The 24,353-nt window shown below is 42.4% G+C and overlaps 1 protein-coding gene across 1 annotated transcript in view; it reads left to right on the forward strand.

Moving 5' to 3' along the window:
* The window catches only part of LOC128697227 (uncharacterized protein F54F2.9), an 86,799-nt gene extending 85,975 nt beyond the window's left edge, over window positions 1–824 (forward strand). The window contains exon 10 of the mRNA XM_053788818.2: window positions 416–824. Within this exon, the coding sequence (XP_053644793.1) occupies window positions 416–685 (270 nt within the window). The 3' untranslated portion in view covers window positions 686–824. The remainder of the gene's footprint in view (window positions 1–415) is intronic.
* Window positions 825–24,353: the final 23,529 nt, after the last annotated feature.

Here is a 24,353-nt window from a genome sequence, read left to right on the forward strand (position 1 = left end):
AATTGTTTATAATATTCATAATATAGGAAGTCTTAAACTTACGGATATATTAGGGATTTTCTGAATTGTGTATAATAATACGAATTTTGAACAGCTCCCAACTTGAGCACTTGTGTAAGTATACTTTTGTAAGTGCTTTTGTAAGTGTATTTTTGGGGGTCTGAAATGGACTAATCTAATTTACATTATTCCTTATGGGAAGAAATTCGTTTGGTAACGGCACTCGAACAGCCTTCAGGAACTAATTATGGCCGAAATTTGGGGTATCACTGTATATAAAAATGATATTATACATAATAATGGTATACACAATACATTCTCAACATGTTTGTAAGTTAAGGACTTATTGTATTTGCAAATTATGCACAGGCTCATTAATGACTTCATGTGGAGAATGATTCTCATTATCTTACAGGAAGACTGCATGTTACGCTTTAAGTTTCTTGCCGAGAAGATCCGCAAGAAGAAAGAGGGATCTGAGAAGCAGGAGATGGAACACCAGGAAGGTCCTCAGCATGAAGAGGCAAACTTTGAGCAAATGGACAGCAGATTCCTCGAAGACAAGGCCAGCGAGGTAGACAAGAGAAAAAGTCTTGACTTGGGGTCCGAAGAAAATAATTTAGTTGACCATGACATTATTTCTAAGGATAATGATGAGGGTGAGGAGTCTCAGGCCTATTACTGAAAAAAACATTATAAAGGTGCTTTGTCCTACTTCGAATCTATTATATTAATATTTTGATACTTTGATTACGAGTGTATAAAGTAAGGATATTTGTGATTAATGATGCATATCTTTTTATTAAACCTTATAGTAGATCGACTGTTGTACGTCTATTTGCCTTCGTTTTTTCAAGAGATATTTATTAACTTCGTACTAACCAAAATGATTATGACTACCACACGTGTTTTTGTTCAGGTTTAGCTTATTGTGAATACAGTAGTATGTGGTGATATTTAATTATATAGTCTGAAGTAGCAAATTCTCTAGTTTGTAGTTACTATATCATATAGCAAACATTGGGTTTAAAGTTTAAATTGAATAACATAGGAAATAGTATTTAATCTAAATCCTTGCACAAAAATGTCTTGTATGGTGGTGCAGGAGGACCCCGCATATACAGTAGCCATTTTTGGTATTCCACATTTTTGTTGGCTTTCAATTGAGCCATTGTTGATTATGTTCAGTGCTTTTACTGCTGCACCGTTGTTAATGCCATTTTCATGTAACAGTTGTGTAAGGGAAGGACAACTGGCGCCATATTTAACTCCGTATGAATGGGGTCCTCCTGGGAGGCCCCAGCATATACAACTCCTTTTTGGTATTCTGTTTTTGTTGGTTTCAAACCGAGCCATTGTTCATTACGTTCCACCCACTGTTGATAGCAACTGGCATGTGGAACGACTCAGTTGAAAGCCAATGACAACATGGAATACCGAACATAGGCACTGTATATGCAGGGCTCTCCTGTACTTAGTGACAGGTGAATCAGAGATTATTGGTTAGTTGGTATTGTCAGTTCATTTTGTGTAGAATAATTACAGTTTAAGAGAAAATTAAAAAAGTGGCACAATATTTTCTTATTTACTATTCTGGTTATAGATGTGTTTTGTCAATTTTAGAAAATCTTGTTTTAAATAGTTTGGAGAGTAAAACCAAAAGGGCTGGATAACCCATATGGGTTAGGCATTTTTTGTGACTATAATAAAGCAGATGATATGTCTAGACTGGAGAGTTAACTGAATGATGCACACAGTTGGGCCAGTCATCATGAATACAGAAACACCTCCATTGCCACTGGCATACAGTGAATTATCCTTTCTTGATCTTTGTATAATGACCTTTTACACTGGAGGCATGTATAATACAGGGTGGTTCAAAGAGATGGACCCAGTTTCAAGGACAGTTGAATTTCAAATTAGGTCCATCTCTTTGAAACACCCTGTACAGCCTCTCCTCACTTTGTGACGTACTCGTTTACCAATGACTCGGACTTACGACGGGCTCTCTGACCAGTATACATACCTAAATAATGTATATTAGAGCTGATTTCCTCTATTTTGTTTATTACAATATACAGCACACTACTGTATAAAAATACAGTGGACCCCCGGTTAATGATATTTTTTCACTCCAGAAGTATGTTCAGGTGCCAGTACTGACCGAATTTGTTCCCATAAGGAATATTGTGAAGTAGATTAGTCCATTTCAGACCCCCAAACATACACGTACAAACGCACTTACATAAATACACTTACATAATTGGTCGCATTCGGAGGTGATCGTTATGCGGGGGTCCACTGTATACCAAAAATGTTATAGATGGTGTAAATGCGACATTAAAATAATATTATAGATGGCTGACACAAACCCACTACCATTATAATCATTATAATATGTTCCTTGCTTAGCGACAAATTCGTTTACCGATGTGATCTTTGGAATAGAACTATGTCGTTAAGTGAGGAGAGGCTGTGCTATAAGGTGAGGTGTATGCAGAGCTGGTCATTCGTGATAAGGCAACAGTTTTGGTTAACATTTATTTGCTTTATATTTGCTGTCAAATATATCTGAAACAATCTGGTTATTGACATTTTCAAAAGGATCTGCTTATTTTTCGTTAATCTTTGGTTCATACTTCTCTAAATTTTCGTGCTTCCACCTCTTGATAGTGTCTGTCATAGATAGCAGACAGGATCGAGCCTCCATCATTTCTTGCACAGAATAACTTGTGTGGGTTTAGTATTTGTATTTATTTACTGCACTTCAATTTTTTTTTTAACATCGGTCGTCTCCCACCGAGGCAGGGCGATATAAAAAGAAAAACGAAAGTTTTTATTTCTATATTTAGTAATTTACAAAGGAGAAGGGGTTACTAGCACCTTCTCTGGACATTTTAGTTGCCTCTTACGACGCACACGGCTTATGGATTAAGGCTTCTTTTCCACTTCCACTTTACATTAGACTTTAAAACTGTCACAATTAATTTCCTGCACTGCTGTAGTCCAGATGTGCAATTAAATTGTTGTTTTTAGTTTCTTTTTTGTTTTCTTTTTTCATTGGACCATGTGTGAGCCTAGTTCAAGCCAGTCTTTATAATCTCAACACAGAATAATATAAACTGACAACAGAAACAGCTGCTAGTCATAGATGAACTTAATTATTTTTCCAAATGTAATTTATATATTAACAGCTTATTAGTACTTTGATAATAAAACACAAAGCAATACAAATCAATGTTTGTTTGATAGCCATTGAGGTACAGTATTACAGTTTCTATTGAGCTGCACATTTTTTTGAGATTGTATGGCACCTAAATATAGAAGTAAGTACAGGAAGGCTCCGCACATACAGCACTTATTTTCGGTGTTCCACATTTTCATTGGCTTTGTTCCATCTGCTGGTTACTATCACTGGTGGGTGGAATATTATGAACAGTGGCATAATTTAAAGCCAGTGAAAACATGGAACCCCAAAAAGAAGGTGCTTTATGTGCTAGGCCCTCCTATATTACAAACTCAGGTGGTACTTTAAAGGCCTGTAGCACCTTGTTGTAAAACTAAGTCAGAAAAACAAGGCAATCAGTAGGGATGATCAAGGACAAGGCAAACACCCATGTATTCCATCATCACTTATTTACACTATGTACTCTGTTAATTTATTGAGATGTCAGAGTAATAGTGCAACCAAGAGTCACTCAAGGCATGAGTGGACATGACCAGTTTCTGCAGAAGTCTGCCACCCAGCCAGGTGGGTGGGTGTGATGTCACCTGGGCTGAAGTAGCCAGCTTCCACATGACTGGCAGATTGAACTGGACAATAATTGCAGTATTGGTGCTCCAGAAATGCTACACTTTGAATTGCCAGCTCACTGGTCGAGAGGGCAAGCAAATTGTTGTGTGACAAACCTCAAATAAAATGTAACATACTCATTGCATGCCACAGTAAGTGATGTAAAAGTCAAATTTATACTGTTTATTTATACTGTTTATTTGGGTCACCCTGCCTCGGTGGGAGACGGCCGACTTGTTGAAAAAAAAAAAAAAATTGCAGATTACTGTACAAATATACAATAATAATAGAATAGTGCACTACAAGACAGTGATATTAAGGGCAGATTCAGTAATGTAGTTTATAATACAAGATAGTGTGTAGCTGTGTAATAACAACCATAAGACTTAAGTGCCTCATGAGAAGGAATATGACATAAGAGGGAAATAAGCACCCATTAATCTGATGAGTTAAGTACGCATTAATCTGATGAGTTAAGTACCCATTAATCTGATGAGTTAGACACTTGTGCAGCATTTGAATATCTTTATTCTGGAAACATTTTACCAGCTTGTTTCTTCAGTCCAATACAGAGAAAGGTGAAAATAAGGAGGAGTTTGAGGTAATCGGTCCCTCAGCCTGGAGTTGATGTGTCCAGTCCATCAGTCTTGATAAAAGTACAGCATACTTACGAAGATGGGGCTTATATACTGCTTACAAATGAAGTGGAGCAGTGGAAAACTGGAAAAAAACTCATTAGTGGAAGTAGATTGTGCCTATAGGCTAGACAATTATTATTATAATCAAAAAGAAGCGCTAAGCCACAAGGGCTATACAGCGCTGCAGGGTAGGGAAGGAAGTGAGGGTATTGGGCGGCAGAAGGGAGGAGGGATGATCAGTAGGTACAGAAAACAGCGGGGCATGGGATAGTATGGGGGTAGAGGGTAGCAAGAGATTGAGGTAGAAAGGGCTGAAGGTATCAGAATTTGTGAAGTAAGTCAGTTGTTGTCAAAAAGTCAATGAGAGAGTCCGGATGAAAGGTGGGTCCATCGGCGAGAAGGGAAGGTAAAGAGAGAGCAGCGGAGCGAAGACGACAACGGAGGTAAATTCTGCGTGCTCGTTGATAAAGTGGGCAGTCCAACGGAATGTGGCTGACTGATAATGGAGCTTGGCAATTCTCACAGAGAGGAGCAGGGCGCCTCTCCATGAGATATCCATGAGTAAGACGAGTATGGCCAATGCGAAGATGGGAGAGAGTAGTCTCCCAACCTCGACACTGGTGATAAGAAGACGGCCAGTAACCTATACTCGGTTTAATAGATTGAAGTTTGTTGCTGAGCATAGTAGACCAACATTGTTGCCAACGGGTGTGAAGGTGGGAAGCTATTGCAGCAAAATAGTCCGTAAATGAAATACCTCTATATGAAACTGGTAGGTCATGTACTGCTGACCGCACAGCAGTGTCTGCCTGTTCATTGCCCTGTACATCAACATGACCAGGGACCCAACAAAAAACAATATCTTTATGCTTGGTAAAGATGCGGCGTAGCCAAAGTTGGATACGGAGGACTAAGGGGTGAGGTGTATCAAATTTCTGTATAGCCTGTAAAGCACTAAGGGAGTCTGAGACAACCACAAATGATGACACAGGCATAGATGCAATACGGATAAGTGCTGCAAGGATGGCATACAATTCAGCAGTAAAAATACTAGCCGAAGATAGTAAATGCCCTCGTACGACGCTGTCTGGAAACACTGCTGCGAATCCTACGCCGTCAGAAGACTTAGAGCCATCTGTGTACACAGCAATGGCATGAGAATGACAGTGAAAGTGGTCAAGAAAAAGAGAGCGGGAAGCAACAGTAGACAGTTGGTCTTTCGAGCAAGGGAGAGAGAAAGAACAGACTCGAACAGCTGGAACTTCCCAGGGGGGTAGGGAAAAGTGAGATGCTACATGAACATAGAAAGGTGGTAATTGAAGAGAAGACGAGCGAATGAAGGCGAAGAGAGAAGGGACGGAGTAAACAGGGGCAGCGAACAAATAAAGAATGTCTACTAATATCAGTGACCATTCTATAAATGGAAGGATTGCGGAGATCATGAGAGCGTACATAGTAGCGAAGGCAATGGGCATCACGGCGATCGGATAAGGATGGAACGTTCGCTTCTGCATAGAGGCTCTCGACAGGGAAAGAGCGAAAAGCACCAAGGCATAAACGTAATTCTTGGTGATGAATGGGGTTAAGGCTAGAGAGAGTAGCAGGAGATGCCGCTGAATAGATCTGGTAACCATAATCAAGTTTCGATAAAATGAGGGTGGAATGTAGGCGAAGGAGGGTTCGACGATCAGCTCCCCATGAAAGATGAGCAAGGGTTTTAAGAAGGTTCAGCCGGCTGTGACAAGTTGCCTTCAGAGAGGTAATGTGAGGTTTCCAGGATAACCTACGGTCAAAGAGGAGGCCCAGAAACTTGACTGTATCACGTTCAGGGATACGGGTGCCATAGAGGTACAAAGGATGATCGGAGATGACAGAGTGTCTAGTGAAAGTAATTTGGTGGGTTTTAGTGCTGGAAAATTTAAACCCATGTGTGGTGGCCCAATTGGAAACACGGTCGACTGCATGCTGGAGAGAAACTGTAATGAGGTGACAGTCAGCGCCTGCACAGGCAATAGCGAAGTCATTGACATAGAGTGATGACCAAATATTTGATGGAAGACTAGAGGCCAAATCATTAATAGCAAGGAGAAAAAGTGTTGTGCTCAGAACACATCCCTGGGGGACACCTTCAGCTTGGATAAAGTCCAGGGAGAGCACATTATTAACCCGAACACGGAAATGCCTGTCAGTTAAAAAGTTCTTAAGGAAGGATGGAAGATTGCCTCAGAGGCCCACGGAGTGGGCTTGGGCCAAAATATTATACCTCCAAGTTGTGTCATATGCCTTCTCAAGGTCAAAAAATATGGCAATAACTGAGTGGTTATTCACAAAGGCATTACGAACATACGTATCCAAGCGTAGTAAGGGGTCTATGGTAGAACGTCCCTTATGAAAGCCATATTGACGAGTGGAGAGACTGTTGTGTGTCTCTAAATACCACACTAAACATCTATTTACTAGGCGTTCCATCACTTTGCAAACTGCACTGGTAAGAGCAATGGGAGGATAGTGGGAGGCTTCATGTCCCGTAGTGCCTGGTTTGCAGAAAGGGAGAACAATGGCGGATTTCCACAGCTGTGGAAGAACTCCTTGTGACCAAATAAGATTGTAAAGGCATAATAGGACTGCAAGGGCTGACTGATGTAAATGTTGTAGCATACGAATATGAATGTCGTCGGGCCCAGCTGCCAATGATCGGCAAGCTGAGAGTGTTGCCTCCAGTTCTTGAAGTGTAAAAGGCACATTATACTGTTCTTCTCTGAGAGAAGAAAAGTCCAAGGGTGCTAACTCTCTGGCAGACTTTGAGGAAAGAAATGAGGGGCATAGATGGAGTCCCTGAGAAATACGGACCAGATGATTGCCAATTTCATTGGCAACATCTAGTTGCTATATCAACACTGACAACCCGCAGAACAGGAGCCGGGTCAGGAGAATATTTACCACTCAGTTTTCGTACTTTTTTCCAGACTGCACTCATAGAGGAAGCAGAGGTGATGGTGGAGACATAATCTCGCCAGCAAGTGTGTTTAGCATCACGGATGACACGGCGAGTGATCGCACGCTTCTGCTTAAAATCAAGAAGTCTCTCTGTGGGTCTATTGTACCGGTACCTGCCCCATGCAGCGCGTTTCAAACGTACTGCACGAGCACAAGCAGGAGACCACCAAGGCACGCATTTCTGAGAATGCATGCCCGATGTTTGGGGTATACAATTAGAAGCTGCGGTTAAAACGGAGGACGAGAAGAGGTGTAAAAGCTCATCGATGGAGGACAAAGAAGGAACCTCTCTAAAAACAGTTAGGTGTGAGTAAAGGTTCCAATTTGCCTGATCAAATTGCCAGCGTGGGATGCGAAGAGGTGGTGAATATGAAGGGGAAGTAAGAATGATTGGGAAATGATCACTGTCATGTAAGTCCGGGAGAACAGACCAAGTGAAGTCTAATGCGGCGGAGGAAGAGCAGACTGAGAGATCGATGCAAGAGAGAGTGTGAGTCTGAGGATCAAAATGGGTGTGAGTACCTGTATTTAAAACATGGAGGGGGTGGGTGGCAAGAAAAGCCTCTAACTGAATGCCACGGGAATCACAGTGAGACCCCCCCCAGAGGAAATGGTGGGCATTAAAATCGCCAAGTAACAGAATCGGTGGCGGTATTGACGAAACAAGAAAGGCAATATCCAGAGTAGATAATGCCCGAGAAGGAGAGAGATACTATAAAGAACAGAGTGTATACCACCTATGCAAGTGGATACGGGCTGCTGTGTAATGCAGCGAAGTACGAACAAATAGCTGATGGTACGGAATATCAGTGCGTAGAAGAAGGGCACTTTCATTAAAGGTCCCATCAGGAAAAGGATCTGAAGAATACAATAAATTATAGCCTGAGATGGGAGAGATAACAGCAGAGTGTAATTTTGGTTCCTGTAAGCAAACACCAACAGGGGAAAACTGGGAGAGTAACATCTGAAGCTCACCCTGATTACCCCTGAGGCTGCGTATATTCCACTGTAAATAGGCCATGATTGGCAATGATAAAGATACCTGAAATCCGCAGATAAGGGTTCCTACGGACTAGAGGGGTTAGAAAAGTCCACATGCGGAGGCAGTGGAAAACGTTCAAGCAGTGAAGGAATGGTGCGCTGTGAAGAAAGGAGTTGCGCAGATGGAGCAGAGGAGAGAGAAGGAACGGAGGGTGGATCAGTGTCCATTGATGGTTTGGTCTCTGCAATATATTCAGAGATTGCTTCAAGTGTTTCGGAATTCAGAGACGTCGTATGGGAGACAATATTGGAAATGATAGGGGGAGGATGAGTAAAGATTGGAACTGTAATGGACTGTACCAAGGTAGGGGGGGGGGCGAAAGGGTGGAGGGAACTGGAGAAGCATGGAAGGGGACAGAAGAGGCAGAAACCTGGGAGGTGGCAGAAGAGGAAGAAACTTGGGAGGGAACAGGGGAGGAAGGTACAGTATGAGGAGGAGGGTGAACCTCTACACTTGTAACAGAGCCAGTGAGAGGGGAAGAACCAGGTACAGAGACAGGGAAGGTAAAATGAGGAGGTGGAAGATGGGTAGGTGTTAACGGACCTTTTTTTGACTTTTGAGAAGTAGAGGGACGATTAGGAGGAGGTGTCATACGAGATCTCGTCGCTACTGAGGCTTGTGAGGGAGAACACGAGGAAGCGAGATCAGACTGAGGCATTGAAGTAGGGACGTCTGAGCCTAGGACAGCAAAAGAATTAGATACAGGAGTGACTATGGGAGAGGTAACCACAGAGGTGGTTGCAGAAGATGGGATCCCAGAAGTGGGGGGACGTTTTGAAACACGGGAATAAGAAACATGAGGTATTGATGACAGATGACAGTGCTCTGTTAGTGTCAGGTAAAGACCCACAAGATATTATTATTTTTTATTATTATCACACTAGCCGATTCCCATCAAGGCAGGGTGGTCCGAAAAAGAAAAACTTTCACCATCATTCACTCCATCACTGTCTTGCCAGAAGGGTGCTTTACACTAGAGTTTTTAAACTGCAACGTTAACACCCCTCCTTCAGAGTTCACTTATGTACACTTATACAGCAGGTTAGATTCCGGGCTATAGTAGGGCCCTGCTTATACATCAAGGTTAGGTTCTGGGCTACAGTAGGGCCTGCTTATACAGCAGTTTAGGTTCTGGGCTACTGTAGGGCCCTGCATATAGAGCAGGTTAGGTTCCGAGCTACTGTAGGACCCTGCTTATACAGCAGGTTATGTTCTGGGCTACAGTAAAGCCCTACTTGTATGGCAGGTTAGGTTCCGGGCTATAGTAGGGCCTTGCTTATACAGCAGGTTATGTTCCAGGCTACAGTAGGGCCGTGCTTATACAGCAGGTTAGGTTCCGGGCTGCAGTAGGGCCCTGCTTATACAGCAGGTTAGGTTCCGGGCTGCAGTGGGGCCCTGCTTATACAGCAGGTTAGGTTCCGGGCTACAGTAGGGCCCTGCTTATGCAGCAGGTTAGGTTCCAGGCTACAGTAGGGCCCTGCTTATGCAGCAGGTTAGGTTCCAGGCTACAGTAGGGCCCTGCTTATGCAGCAGGTTAGGTTCCAGGCTACAGTAGGGCCCTGCTTATGCAACAGGTTAGGTTCCAGGCTACAGTAGGGCCCTGCTTATGCAGCAGGTTAGGTTCCAGGCTACAGTAGGGCCCTGCTTATGCAGCAGGTTAGGTTCCAGGCTACAGTAGGGCCCTGCTTATGCAGCAGGTTAGGTTCCAGGCTGCAGCTGTAAAGTAAATATCGCTGTAAAGTGATAACATGTTTGCACACTCATATATTAAGTGAGCAATTTAGCTAGGCATAAAAATTACATATACAGTCACACGTAACTTGCCCCAAAATATTTATACCTTTAGCTTATAGTGAGTGGTGAATATTTTTATTGTAGGAAGTCTGAATAAATGAAGAATGGACATAATTGAAAATGCTGTATTAGCGAAATGCTGTAAAGTGAAGTGCTGTAAAGTGAAGCACTGTAAAGTGAAGTGCTGTAAAGTGAAGTGCTGTAAAGTGAAGCACTGTAAAGTGAAGTGCTGTAAAGTGAAGTGCTGTAAAGTGAAGCACTGTAAAGTGAAGTGCTGTAAAGTGAAGTGCTGTAAAGTGAAGCACTGTAAAGTGAAGTGCTGTAAAGTGAAGCACTGTAAAGTGAAGCACTGTAAAGTGAAGCACTGTAAAGTGAAGCACTGTAAAGTGAAGCACTGTAAAGTGAAACACTGTAAAGTGAAGTGCTGTAAAGTGAAGCACTGTAAAGTGAAGCACTGTAAAGTGAAGCACTGTAAAGTGAAACACTGTAAAGTGAAGTGCTGTAAAGTGAAGCACTGTAAAGTGAAGCACTGTAAAGTGAAGCACTGTAAAGTGAAACACTGTAAAGTGAAGCACTGTAAAGTGAAACACTGTAAAGTGAAGCACTGTAAAGTGAAGCACTGTAAAGCCTTGGCTCCCTCTATATATTTCTTGCAATATATTCATGCTAACACAATATTTAAAGTGTTGAGTAGACAGTCAAATAATATAATCAGTCTTCATGCTGGTGAAGGACACTTGATCCAAGGAACTGGATTTTTTCTTCCTTCGATTGAACCTGATGGCCTACCATTCTCGTGCTCTATATATGACCCATATGGGTTTTGTGCTTCCATCGCTGTATAGTCCTTGTGGCTTAGCGCTTCTTTTTGATTATAATAATAATAATAATGTGCTTCCATCAAACATTAACATTAATGGCACAAGTTTGACCAAAACATTGTGTGTGTGAATTATTTGTGTATTATTCCAGTCACAGTATTGTGACTGGAACAATACATGTATACAGTTGTATACGTCCAGTCACAGTATTGTGACTGGAACAATACATGTATACAGTTGTATACGTCCAGTCACAGTATTGTGACTGGAACAATACAAGTATACAGTTGTGTATGTCCAGTCACAGTATTGTGACTGGAACAATACATGTATACAGTTGTATACGTCCAGTCACAGTATTGTGACTGGAACAATACATGTATACAGTTGTATACGTCCAGTCACAGTATTGTGACTGGAACAATACATGTATACAGTTGTATGGAACAGGTAGTATGTTCCTAAAAACAGTAGAGAATTTATGCAGATATTGGAGCTCAGGTTAATGTAAGTAGGAAAAAAAAGGGAATTGTTTTGCAATAAGAGAAGCTGTTAGACGGGTTGTGGGATGTTACTAGTTTAATATAGTTATAGACTGAGTTGTTAAAACTGAATAGCAGAGTGTTGGGAGGTGTGGAATTAATATATAGTATAATCTGATAGAAAGTAGGAGTTACAGCAGTTGCTGTTTGCTGATGACTAATGTAAATCTAGTAATAATGTGTATATAATAATAATAATAATAATAATTGAATTCCACGAAGATGCAATACTTGGGTAAAATTTTGGTAACTATTATTATTATTATTATTATTATTATTAAAATAATGAAAATATAACATTGTTAGGGCTAAGACAGTAAATTTATTGGCGGCACTTAAGTGTAATTGGGTTGTTAGCTGTCTGTTGTGGGTAGTTGATGGCGCCCCGTGTAAATAAGGACATTGTGACTTTCTTAGGTTATCCTAGGTCACTAATCTGGGTTAATAATCCCAGTAAAATAATTTTCGATAATTTCCTGACCTCCCAGGCGGCACCTTGATGCCGTTCAGGGAGCCTCTTCATTCAGGGAAATAGACCTACCCTCATTTCCCTTGGATTAAAGCTGCTTGCCTCTTATTCCCCAAGGCGCTGTATAACCCATATGGGTTTAGCGTTTTCCCCGGATTATTTTTTTTATTGTATTCCCGATTAAAATTAAATAAATCCTGATTTTCGTGGGGGGGGAAGAGATGCGCAGAAAGATGCGCAGGAGAGCGCGCGGCGGCGCTGCTGGGTCAGTGTACCTCTGACTGTGCTAGGAGTAGGATGTGTTTGTGCAGTCATGGTGATCTGTGTTTTCGTGCTCCTTCATTAGTTCGGCATCTTGATTTTATATAAAAAATAGTTTACCTTGATGCCGGTGAATGGCTTTTCGTCCAAGGAATTGGAGCAACCCCTACCCGGTTTTTGCCTGTTTTTAAAGCCTGTTTAGCACCCATTCTCCAGGGTGTCCCCCCCTGCGAGTTTAGCGCTCCCCAGAGGTGAATGATTCTACATACACCCAAAGTGTGTGTATATATATACACTGCTGCTTGACGCTGGTGTGGGGGGCTCTTGATCCAAGGGATTGGATCTGCCCTAGGGATCCAACCTGATTGGCTAGGCGACGTCTGACTCCTACGGGTTTAGCGCTCCTGTGACTTAATTTGTATATACCCGGAGGTATACCAACCTCATAATATATAATATATATATATATATATATATATATATATATATATATATATATTATATATATTTATATATATATATATATTTGTATGACCCTTGTAGGTTTAGCGCTTCCTTTTTTATTATACCATGTATATACAAGTATGCCTATATACATTAATGCATGTATACACCCCGAGGTGTATGTATACCTGAGATGTACATATATGTATACATACGGATGTGTATATGTATACATATCAGGTGTTTACCCCCTCAAGGTCCTTGATGCTGGTGAGGGGTTCTTGATCCAGGGAATTGGATCTGTGTTCGGGTTCCCTGAATACCCTTCTATCCCCCCCCCCTCCCATATGAGCTGTATAATCCTACGGGTTTAGCGCTCCCCCGTGATAATGCCGGTGTGTGGTGGGAGGGCTCTTGATGCAAGGAACTGAACCTGCTCTCTTCCCTTGGATTAAACTTAGTGCCTTCCCTCCCAGGCGCTGTATGACCCTTACGGGTTTAGCACTCGTGTATATATTAGTGCATATTTACATACACAGGTGTGTATATATAAACATTTGTATATCTACACCGAGATGTGTCTATACACAGGTATATTTATCTTAATGTGTATACAACGATGTGTATACCAATGTATATACAAGTTTATTTAGGCACAGGTATACAAGTATAATTATCATACATAGTGTATATTATCTTGGCTAATCCATACCAAGCAATGTGTATTTATGTATCTTGATAGGTGCATGTGTATAGTATATACATATTTAATTTTTGTAATATGTATTAAAGTATTGTGGTGTATATGTGACTTGCAGTCGACAGGCTTGAAACCTAATGAACCAGTGTCGTGGAAAGGTTCGATGAATGATGCACCTGTTGTATCCTGGAGTGGACGCAGGAGCTGTTACCTTCGTCAGGAACCGAGGTCAGTGGGACACTAATGAACCATTCTACCCTAGAGTGGACGCAGGAACTGCTACCTTCGTCAGGAACCGAGGTCAGTGGGACACTAATGAACCATTCTACCCTAGAGTGGACGCAGGAACTGCTACCTTCGTCAGGAACCGAGGTCAGTGGGACACTAATGAACCATTCTACCCTAGAGTGGACGCAGGAACTGCTACCTTCGTCAGGAACCGAGGTCAGTGGGACACTAATGAACCATTCTACCCTAGAGTGGACGCAGGAACTGTTACCTTCGTCAGGAACCGAGGTCAGTGGGACACTAATGAACCATTCTACCCTAGAGTGGATGCAGGAGCTGTTACCTTCGTCAGGAACCGAGGTCATTGGGATACTAATGAACCATTCTACCCTAGAGTGGACGCAGGAGCTGTTGCCTTCCTCAGGAACCGAGGTCAGTGGGACACTAATGAACCATTCTACCCTAGAGTGGACGCAGGAGCTGTTGCCTTCCTCAGGAACCGAGGTCAGTGGGACACTAATGAACCATTCTACCCTAGAGTGGACGCAGGAACTGCTACCTTCGTCAGGAACCGAGGTCAGTGGGACACTAATGAACCATTCTACCCTAGAGTGGATGCAGGAGCTGTTACCTTCGTCAGGAACCGAGGTCATTGGGATACTAATGAACCATTCTACCCTAGAGTGGACGCAGGAGCTGTTGCCTTCCTCAGGAACCGAGGTCAGTGGGACACTAATGAACCATTCTACCCTAGAGTGGACGCAGGAGCTGTTGCCTTCCTCAGGAACCGAGGTCATTGGGATACTAATGAACCATTCTACCCTAGAGTGGACGCAGGAGCTGCTACCTTCGTCAGGAACTCAGGTCAGTAGCACCTCTAGGGATTTTTTTTTGTATTAACCAAAATTGGGAACATCCGCTTGTGGCTGATACGTGTTTCTCCTAGTATAGGGTCAATTTTCATTTTTTAATAGGTTTGTGACGTTAACCGATAAAAAAAAACTGATATAACCACAGATAAATGATAAAAATCGTTTGTAGTGAGTCAAACACGATTTTAAAATGTGATAGTTCAGTTTGAGGGAAGTGCCTTGATGCAGGTGAGGCTTCAGTTTGAGGGAGGTGCCTTGATGCAGGTGAGGCTTCAGTTTGAGGGAAGTGCCTTGATGCAGGTGAGGCTTCAGTTTGAGGGAGGTGCCTTGATGCAGGTGAGGCTTCAGTTTGAGGGAGGTGCCTTGATGCAGGTGAGGCTTCAGTTTGAGGGAAGTGCCTTGATGCAGGTGAGGCTTCAGTTTGAGGGAGGTGCCTTGATGCAGGTGAGGCTTCAGTTTGAGGGAGGTGCCTTGATGCAGGTGAGGCTTCAGTTTGAGGGAGGTGCCTTGATGCAGGTGAGGCTTCAGTTTGAGGGAGGTGCTTTGATGCAGGTGAGGCTTCAGTTTGAGGGAGGTGCCTTGATGCAGGTGAGGCTTCAGTTTGAGGGAGGTGCCTTGATGCAGGTGAGAGGCTTCATTTTGAGGGAGGTGCCTTGATGCAGGTGAGGCTTCAGTTTGAGGGAGGTGCCTTGATGCAGGTGAGAGGCTTCATTTTGAGGGAGGTGCCTTGATGCAGGTGAGGCTTCAGTTTGAGGGAGGTGCCTTGATGCAGGTGAGAGGCTTCAGTTTGAGGGAGGTGCCTTGATGCAGGTGAGAGGCTTCAGTTTGAGGGAGGTGCCTTGATGCAGGTGAGAGGCTTCATTTTGAGGGAGGTGCCTTGATGCAGGTGAGGCTTCAGTTTGAGGGAGGTGCCTTGATGCAGGTGAGAGGCTTCAGTTTGAGGGAGGTGCCTTGATGCAGGTGAGAGGCTTCAGTTTTAGGGAGGTGCCTTGATGCAGGTGAGGCTTCAGTTTGAGGGAGGTGCCTTGATGCAGGTGAGGCTTCAGTTTGAGGGAGGTGCCTTGATGCAGGTGAGAGGCTTCTGAAACTAGGCATTAGACCTATGAATTATGTGAGAAAATTACCTGCATGAGGTTTACAGGGTATTAATTGATTTATTTCCTGCAAGTAATTTGTGAGGTAAGTGCGACTTTAAGGTTTCTGCAGACCAAGTAACTTGGAGGGGGGGGGGGGAGGTTCCCAGAGCCAGCAACTTGTAGAGGGAACTTTCCCAGGGCAAGCAACTTGTAGAGGGGGGGTCCCCAGGGCAAGCAACTTGTAGAGGGGGGTCCCCAGGGCAAGCAACTTGTAGAGAGGGGGGCCCCCAGGGCAAGCAACTTGTAGAGGGGGGTCCCCAGGGCAAGCAACTTGTAGAGAGGGGGCACCCAGGGCAAGCAACTTGTAGAGAGGGGGGCCCCCAGGGCAAGCAACTTGTAGAGAGGGGGGTCCCCAGGGCAAGCAACTTGTAGAGAGGGGGGTCCCCAGGGCAAGCAACTTGTAGAGAGGGGGGTCCCCAGGGCAAGCAACTTGTAGAGAGGGGGGCCCCCAGGGCAAGCAACTTGTAGAGAGGGGGGTCCCCAGGGCAAGCAACTTGTAGAGAGGGGGGTCCCCAGGGCAAGCAACTTGTAGAGAGGGGGTCCCCAGGGCAAGCAACTTGTAGAGAGGGGGGTCCCCAGGGCAAGCAACTTGTAGAGGGGGGTCCCCAGGGCAAGCAACTTGTAGAGGGGGGTCCCCAGGGCAAGCAACTTGTAGAGAGGGGGGTCCCCAGGGCAAGCAACTTGTAGAGGGGGGTCCCCAGGGCAAGCAACTTGTAGAGGGGGGTCCCCAGGGCAAGCAACTTGTAGAGGGGGGTCCCCAGGGCAAGCAACTTGTAGAGGGGGGTCCCCAGGGCAAGCAACTTGTAGAGGGGGGTCCCCAGGGCAACCAACTTGTAGAGGGGGGTCCCCAGGGCAAGCATCTTGTAGAGGGGGGTCCCCAGGGCAAGCAACAAGTAGAGAGGGGTGTGGGTCCCCAGGACACTAGACTTACATAGACTGGTCTGTGGACACGTTCACTCCCATACACTGTGTTTAAATATATTCACTTCGTCCAAACTCCCACCTTTAATCTGATATCTAATATTTCATTGCTTAACCTTTTTTGTCACTTCATTACCTTGCTCTTTCCAATGTTTATTTTTAATTTCCTCCTTTTGCATGCCCACCCAAACTCACCTGCTTATCTTTGCAGTTTCTCTTCAAGAATTTTCCGAAAAGAACTGTCATCGATAAAGTGTAACTATGAGAACTCCTAATTTGCATGAGATTTGTTATCTACAGCACGATAAGAGAACACAATAAGTGTCAGGGGCCCAAGACTGTTCAACTGCCTCTCAGCATACATAAGGGGGATTACCAATAGACCCCTGACTGTCTTTAAGAAGGCACTGGATAGGCACGTAAAGTCAGTACATGACCAGTCGGGTTGCGTGTGTCCAAAAGTAACAGCCTGGTTGATCAGGCCCTGAGCCACAATGAGGCCTGGTGACAGACCGGGCCGCGGGGGCGTTGACCCCCGAAACCCTCCCCAGGTTTACTCCAGATATAAATTTCCAACCTCTCCCTAAAACCCTATCATTCACTTTTAACATAAATGTTAAACCAACATAGTGACATCATCTCGGTCTAAGACCCATTTTTATTAACAAAAATAGTCCTCTCATACAGAGCCAAACTAGAGCCTCTCTCCATAGAAACACTACTGCTTTCACCAACATACTTCCCATTCCATATACATATTTGCAACATATGCCACATTATTTACCAATCTGCCCAATCATATGCCTTTTCCAAATCCATAAATTCAATTAACAGTGCCTTACCTGTATCTAAATATGAGGAGTGAGTCACAATTCTGTGGCTGGAACAACAAAACCCATACTTGAGAAGACACTTAAGGGGCACATATTCAAATTTCAAATTCAAATTCAAATTTTATTCTCTATAAGTATTACAATGCTGAGTCTTCTAATAAAATATTCATTTTTCCACTATAATCTACCTTGTCCATAATTACTATCGCATTTGTTTCGCCTGTTTCGTAAGGTGAAGTCCAGGATCTTTCCTTAATTCCTGGTATAACTTAACAAATATTTGATGACGTGTTGTAGAGGTGTGAGTTTCAGACTTCACTTTAAGAAATAGGCAAAGCAAATGTTTTAGTAATTATGGACAAGGTAGATTATAGTGGAAAAATGAACATGTTATTAGAAGACGGGGAACTTATGTGCTACTTAAGGTAAAGTTTCGGTCCGGTTAAGGTCAAGTTTTCGAGTCAAAAGTGAGTGAGAACGAACAAGACCAGAAGACATGTTGGGAAGAGGGAAGGAAAAGGTAGTAATAGTAGAAGATCTAGTAGCATATTTGGAGGGTGGTGGTGATAGTAGTGGAGATGATAGTAGTAGTGGTGGTGGTAGTAACCACTGTTGCTAGTTACTACTTTCTCCCCTCCCTCTTCCTAATCCGTCTTCTGGTCTATTACTTTTTATTTTATAGTTGATTATGATCAAGGACGGACTGAGACGTACTCATATGTTACTTCTCTTAAGTACGGGTTATTTTTGACTTACCACGTATTACGCGTATGTTTCATTGTGAACATTTGGTACATCACTTCCTAAAATACAGTACTCCTTATTCAGTACCTTGGTATACACGACAAGCTTATACCCATGTATACCTGGAGAGGGTTTCGGGGGTCAGCGTCCCCGCGGCTCGGTCTGAGGCCAGGCCTCGTGGTGAATTAGGGTCTGATCAACCAGGCTGTTACTGCTGGCCGCACGCAAACATACGAACCACAGCCTGGCTGGTTAGGTACTGACTTCAGGTGCCTCTCCAGCGTCTGCTTGAAGACAGCCAGGGGTCTATTGGTAATCCCCCTTTTGTATGCTGAGAGGCAGTTGAACAGTCTTGGGCCCCTGACACTTATTGTGTTGTGTCTCAGTGTACTCGTAGCGTTTCTGCTTTTCATTGGGGAAATGTTGCATCTCCTGCCCAGTATTTGCTTTCATAGGGAGTGATTTTCGTGTGCAAGTTTGGTCCTAATCCCTCTAGGATTTTCCAAGTTTATATTATATATCTCTCGCCTGCGTTCCAGGGAATACAAATCAAGGGACTTGACTGTTCCCAGTAATTTAGGTGCTTTATCGTATTTGTGTGTGCCGTGAAAGTTCTTTGTACACTGCAGGTCAGTAGTTTCGCCTGCCTTGAAGGGGGCAGGTAATTATTTTTTCTCTAGTACCCTCCCCCTTCCTTTTCCCTTGTACAAAGGAACTGTGTAGGCGGTCAGCAGCAACAGCCTGGTTGATCAGGCCCTGATCCACCTGGAGGCCTGGTTGTGGACCGGGCCACGGGGGCGTTGATCCCCGGAATACCCTCCAGGTAGACTCCAAGTAAACCATATCTTTGATGTATATACTGAACAGGTGGATCAGTCACTCTACAATAGTAGTCCCACCTATTTTTAACATCGGTCTTAATCCCATCTGATCCAACAGTTTTAACCCCGTCCCTTTCTCTTTCTGCCCACTGACTTGCGCACTTTTCCTACACTCGCCAATGTCGCTTCCTTACCCCTACCAGATATTATTCCTCCCTGCCTAGTACACGTTATCACTGACCTCTATCGTGTTCCCCTCCCCCCTTTACCCTTGTATTATGCAGGCACCATATCTTTGATGTATACACTGAACACGTAGATCAACCCCACTACAGAAATAGCCCCACCTGTTTTTTTAACATCGGTCTTAATCCCATCTGATCCAACAGTTTTAACCCCGTCCCTTTCTTTCTGCCCGCTGACTCGCGCTATTAAGTGCAAAATTTATTTGTCACCAGGTTTTCTCAGTTTATTAGTCAGTTTCCAAACCTCTTTAATTATTCTTTCGTCCTTTCCATAGTTTATCATTTACTATTACCAGCAAACTATCTGCTGGCAGCGGCACTGACAGAGTTAATTTTAGATGCACGCCAGATCAAAACCAGTTTGAAACAGTTTTCTTTATTGCCATATTTGAAAACCTAAAAGAAATAAAGACCTTTTGGGAGAGCTTTGGCTATGTACTTCTGTAGTTTGCAGGGATAGTTATAGCTCCTGGCCCCGTCTCTTTTACTATCAGCCGGTTTCACCGATTTCTAGACTCCAGTACTCGTATCTACTCTGGAAATGTTTCCTTGAGGGCCTTATCTAGTGCTTTCCACTTACTACTCTTAGATTAAGAGGAGCATTTTCTAACATCTCTGGTTCATGCTTAGCCGACATCTGTTAGTCCCCTTGTATCTGAAGCAACCTGTCTCATTCCACTTTAAAATCTTTTATTTGGTATATCGTCACCGTCTTCCCTAGTCTAATTATAATGTTAAAATTTAAGTCTTCTTGCAGTCTATTTTCACTTTGTTCCAATTTCATTGAAAACTTTTGAATCTCTAATTTCTTTGTGCTTGATTATTGTGGGTCCTGTGTTGGCATCCCTGTTAAAAGCAACAAGTGAAGTCAGTCTGAACTAAGTTGGGTTGAAAAGGGACGAAGCCTGTCTGGAGGCTATTATACTGGGTTGTGCTAAGGAACGAATAAATCCCGTGGGAAGTTTGCCATGTTAGGTTAAGACAGGAGTAGGTAAATAGTTTAAATACACTGAAGTCATCCCTAAGGTATCAGATCCCCCATTTCCTAAAGGGAGGTGCTTAGCTGCTGGTGAGGGACTGCTGATTCAAGAAAATAGTCCATCTCTCCCTTTCCTTTTGGATTGAACTTGATTACCTACCATTTCCCAAGCTGTAGGACCCCTGCGTGTCTAGCGCTCCCTCTACGAATGTAAAACATAATCAGGTCTTTTGATTTAATTTTCCTCTGAGTAGATGACGAACTAGGTTACGTATAGTTGGGCTGTATAACCCTTGTGGCTTAGCGCTTCTTTTTGATTATAATATTAATACGTATAGTTGGTAAACAGGTTTGACAGAAGCACTCCGTCATCACATTTGGCATGTATTAACTACATGGATTTGTCTCTGGTTCATTTGCCTCTTGTTCACCGTGAATTTGTTTAAACTGCTGAGGTCTTCAGCATATTCTTGTACCACTGAAGCTGCATGAAAACTCTTCTAGCCAAACACTCGGGTTTTATTCCTTGATTCAAGGAATAAAACCCGATTACTTACTAATATCAAGGTACTGTAACCCATAAGGGTTTGGCACCTCCCTACTTTGATCTTTCGATGTAATGTTCAATAAGCTGGCGTTTAAAACAAATATGCAATCACTGAGAAAATGCGCTAAAAGACCATGATAAAATACAGTACAAAAACCCGACACCTGACAAGAGGCTACAATACCCCCTGACAAGCCTGACACACACTACAGAAGCCCTGACAAGATGTACTACGAAAGACTACGAAAGACTTTGGTACTAGTACCAGTACCAAAGTATTGGTACTGGTACTAGTTGCAGTGAGATCGGCTCATTCTGATGGTATGCTGTCCACTTCAAGAGGTATGGTATGGTGCGATGTCTTCAAGAGTGAGCTGGACAGATAGTTAAAGTAGGTGCCGGATCAACTAGGCTGTGGTTCGTACGTTGGACTACGTGCGGCCAGCAGTAACAACCTGGTTGATCAGACCCTGATCCACTGGGAGGCCTGGTCGTGGACCGGGCCGTTGACCCTCAGAATATCCTCCAGGTAATTTTCATAGTATCTGCCTAAAATTATCAGTATTGACAAAAACTATCGTCACGTCCCTACTTACAATACACTACAAAATTTCCAATACGAAAGTAACAAGATCCACTACATAAACCATAATTAAACTACATAAACCGTAATTATACTACATAAACCGTCCCCTCAAGGAAGGTTCCTTGATGTTGGTGAGGGGCTCTTGATTTAGGGAATTGGATCTGTGCTCCAGTTCCCCAAATTAAGCCTGAATGCCTTCCACAAACCCCCCCAGGCGCTGTATAATCCTCCGGGTTTAGCGCTTCCCCCTTGATTGTAATAATAATACATAAACCGTAAGAAGGTTGTATACAAAACACCAGAAGGATCCATGGTGCCGCTGAGAGGATCTCACGATGTTCAAGTTCACTTAACATTTTTTTTTCTTTATATCAAATCTGGTTATCATTCTCCCATGCGCTGTTTGACCCTTGTGGGTTTAGCGCTTCTTCGTGTTGCGTGTTTTCTGTCGTTCGTTAATTACTTCGTTTTCTATGTTGATTTATTTGTTTTTCTTGTTTCATTTATTCTTCAGATTTATTTCCCATCCATTATTATATTTCTTCGTTTATTCATATATTTCGTTCATTTGAAAAATGTCATATATGAAAAAAAATCTTATTTTTAAGGCAAACTTTAACGTCAGAAAAAAAACAGGTTTTTACCAGGTTTATATTTTGACAGTTACAATATTGATCACAAGTACTGATACTCAATGATTAAGTTCACTATGTAGCGCTGTATGATCCTTGTGGGTTTAGCGCTTAATGGTTAATCATTGAGTATCAGTACTTGTGATCAATATTGTAACTGTCAAAATATAAACCTGGTAAAAACCTGTTTTTTTCTGACGTTAAAGTTTGCCTTAAAAATAAGATTTTTTTTCATATATGACATTTTTCAAATGAACGAAATATATGAATAAACGAAGAAATATAATAATGGATGGGAAATAAATCTGAAGAATAAATGAAACACAAGAAAAACAAATAAATCAACATAGAAAATGAAATAATTAACAAAGAACGACAGAAAATACGTAAAATAAACCAAAATAAAGTGAACGAAACAATTCGGGAATGTACGAAACAATATGAAAAAATGGACGAAAATAAAAGAAAAACCGAAACATTCTGGGAAAAAGTCCCCTCAAGGAAGGTTCCTTGATGTTGGTGAGGGGCTCTTGATTTAGGGAATTGGATCTGTGCTCCAGTTCCCCGAATTAAGCCTGAATGCCTTCCACATCCCCCCCCCCCAGGCGCTGTATAATCCTCCGGGTTTAGCGCTTCCCCCTTGATTATAATAATAATAATCTGGGAAAAAGTGAACGAAACATTATGAAAATGAACAAATTACGTATAACTAGGCGCTTAAAAGAATGAATAAACGAAACATTATGAAAAATCGACGAAACAATAAGAATGAACGAATTTAAATGAAAAAAGCACTATGAACGAAACATTATGAAAATACGTAAGTGAACGAAAATATAGGAAAATTCGTTAAAATGAGCGAAACTTTATGGGAAAGTACATTGAACGAAAAAATATGAAAAAAGGCGGTAAAGAATACTATAGATTAAGCGAAACAATATGAAATTTAACGAAACATTATGAAACTTTCAAAATAAACTAAACTATAAAAAAAATAGCGAAACGTTATGAAAAATGCTAAAAATCGGTACGAAACAATATGAAATTTAACGAAACAATATGAAAAAAAAAAAATCTAACCACAAATGAACGAAGCAAAAAGTTGATGTATTATGAAATTGCCAAGTTTTTCAGATATTTGGGCTGTATGACCCTTCCCCTCAAGGAAGGTTCCTTGATGTTGGTGAGGGGCTCTTGATTTAGGGAATTGGATCTGTGCTCCAGTTCCCCGAATTAAGCCTGAATGCCTTCCACATCCCCCCCCCCCCCAGGCGCTGTATAATCCACCGGGTTTAGCGCTTCTCCCTTGATTATAATAATAATTGATAATTATTATAATTCACACTGGTATAATGCAAGTTCAGCTGTATACCCCTTGTGGCTTAGCGCTTCTTTGCGCTGTATAGCCCTTGTGGCTTAGCGCTTCTTTTTGATTATAATAATAATTAGCGCTTCTTTTTGATTATAATAATAATAATTAGTACTTTATAATTATCAAAGCGTAATTATAATCAGTAATACAATAAAAAATCGTAATTATAATTATAAAAAAGCGTAATAATGAAAACGTAATAATGATCAAATCGTAATAATAAAGCGTAATAATAATCAAAGTGTAATAATCAAAACGTAATAATCAAAGCGTAATAATAATAATAATAATATGAGGTCAGACACATGGTGGTCACAGCCTAGCAAGAGGTCAACATACATGGTACTGATACTCTGATAACATATACAGGGGATCAGCAACTATGCTGACACTGACCATGATGTGACGATGATGATGATGATAATCTTCCTGCAACTCTGCTACATTAACATAACCTGTCATCAACTTCCTGGAGCTGTATGACCCTTGTGGGTTTATCACTTACCTTCACAATTCTGATTTTCTCATCTTCTCTTATATTGATGATAATTAAACCAAATACAAATAATCAAAAGTGCTAAACCCAAAGTTAGCACGTGGAAAATAGGTGGGGAGGTTAGTTACAAGGGAGGATAAATCCAGTTACTTGGATCAAGAGCCCCTCACCTTGAGGGGTTACCCTGACCCAAGAGTTTCCACTTGTCAGGATCCCTGACTCATGTTCCTCAACAACTGACTTAACACTCACGGTACTCACCTAGTTGTGGTTTCAGGGGTTCAAGTCACAGCTCCTGGCCCCGCCTCTTCACTGGCCGGTATTCGGTCACACTTCCCACTCCATGAACTTTATCATACCTCTTCTTAAAGCTATGTATGGATCTTGCCTCCACTTCCTGATAGTGTCATCTGCTCTCTCCACTATATACACATACTATG

The sequence above is a fragment of the Cherax quadricarinatus genome, chromosome 89 (genome assembly GCF_038502225.1).
Source record: "Cherax quadricarinatus isolate ZL_2023a chromosome 89, ASM3850222v1, whole genome shotgun sequence".
Taxonomy (NCBI): domain Eukaryota; kingdom Metazoa; phylum Arthropoda; class Malacostraca; order Decapoda; family Parastacidae; genus Cherax; species Cherax quadricarinatus.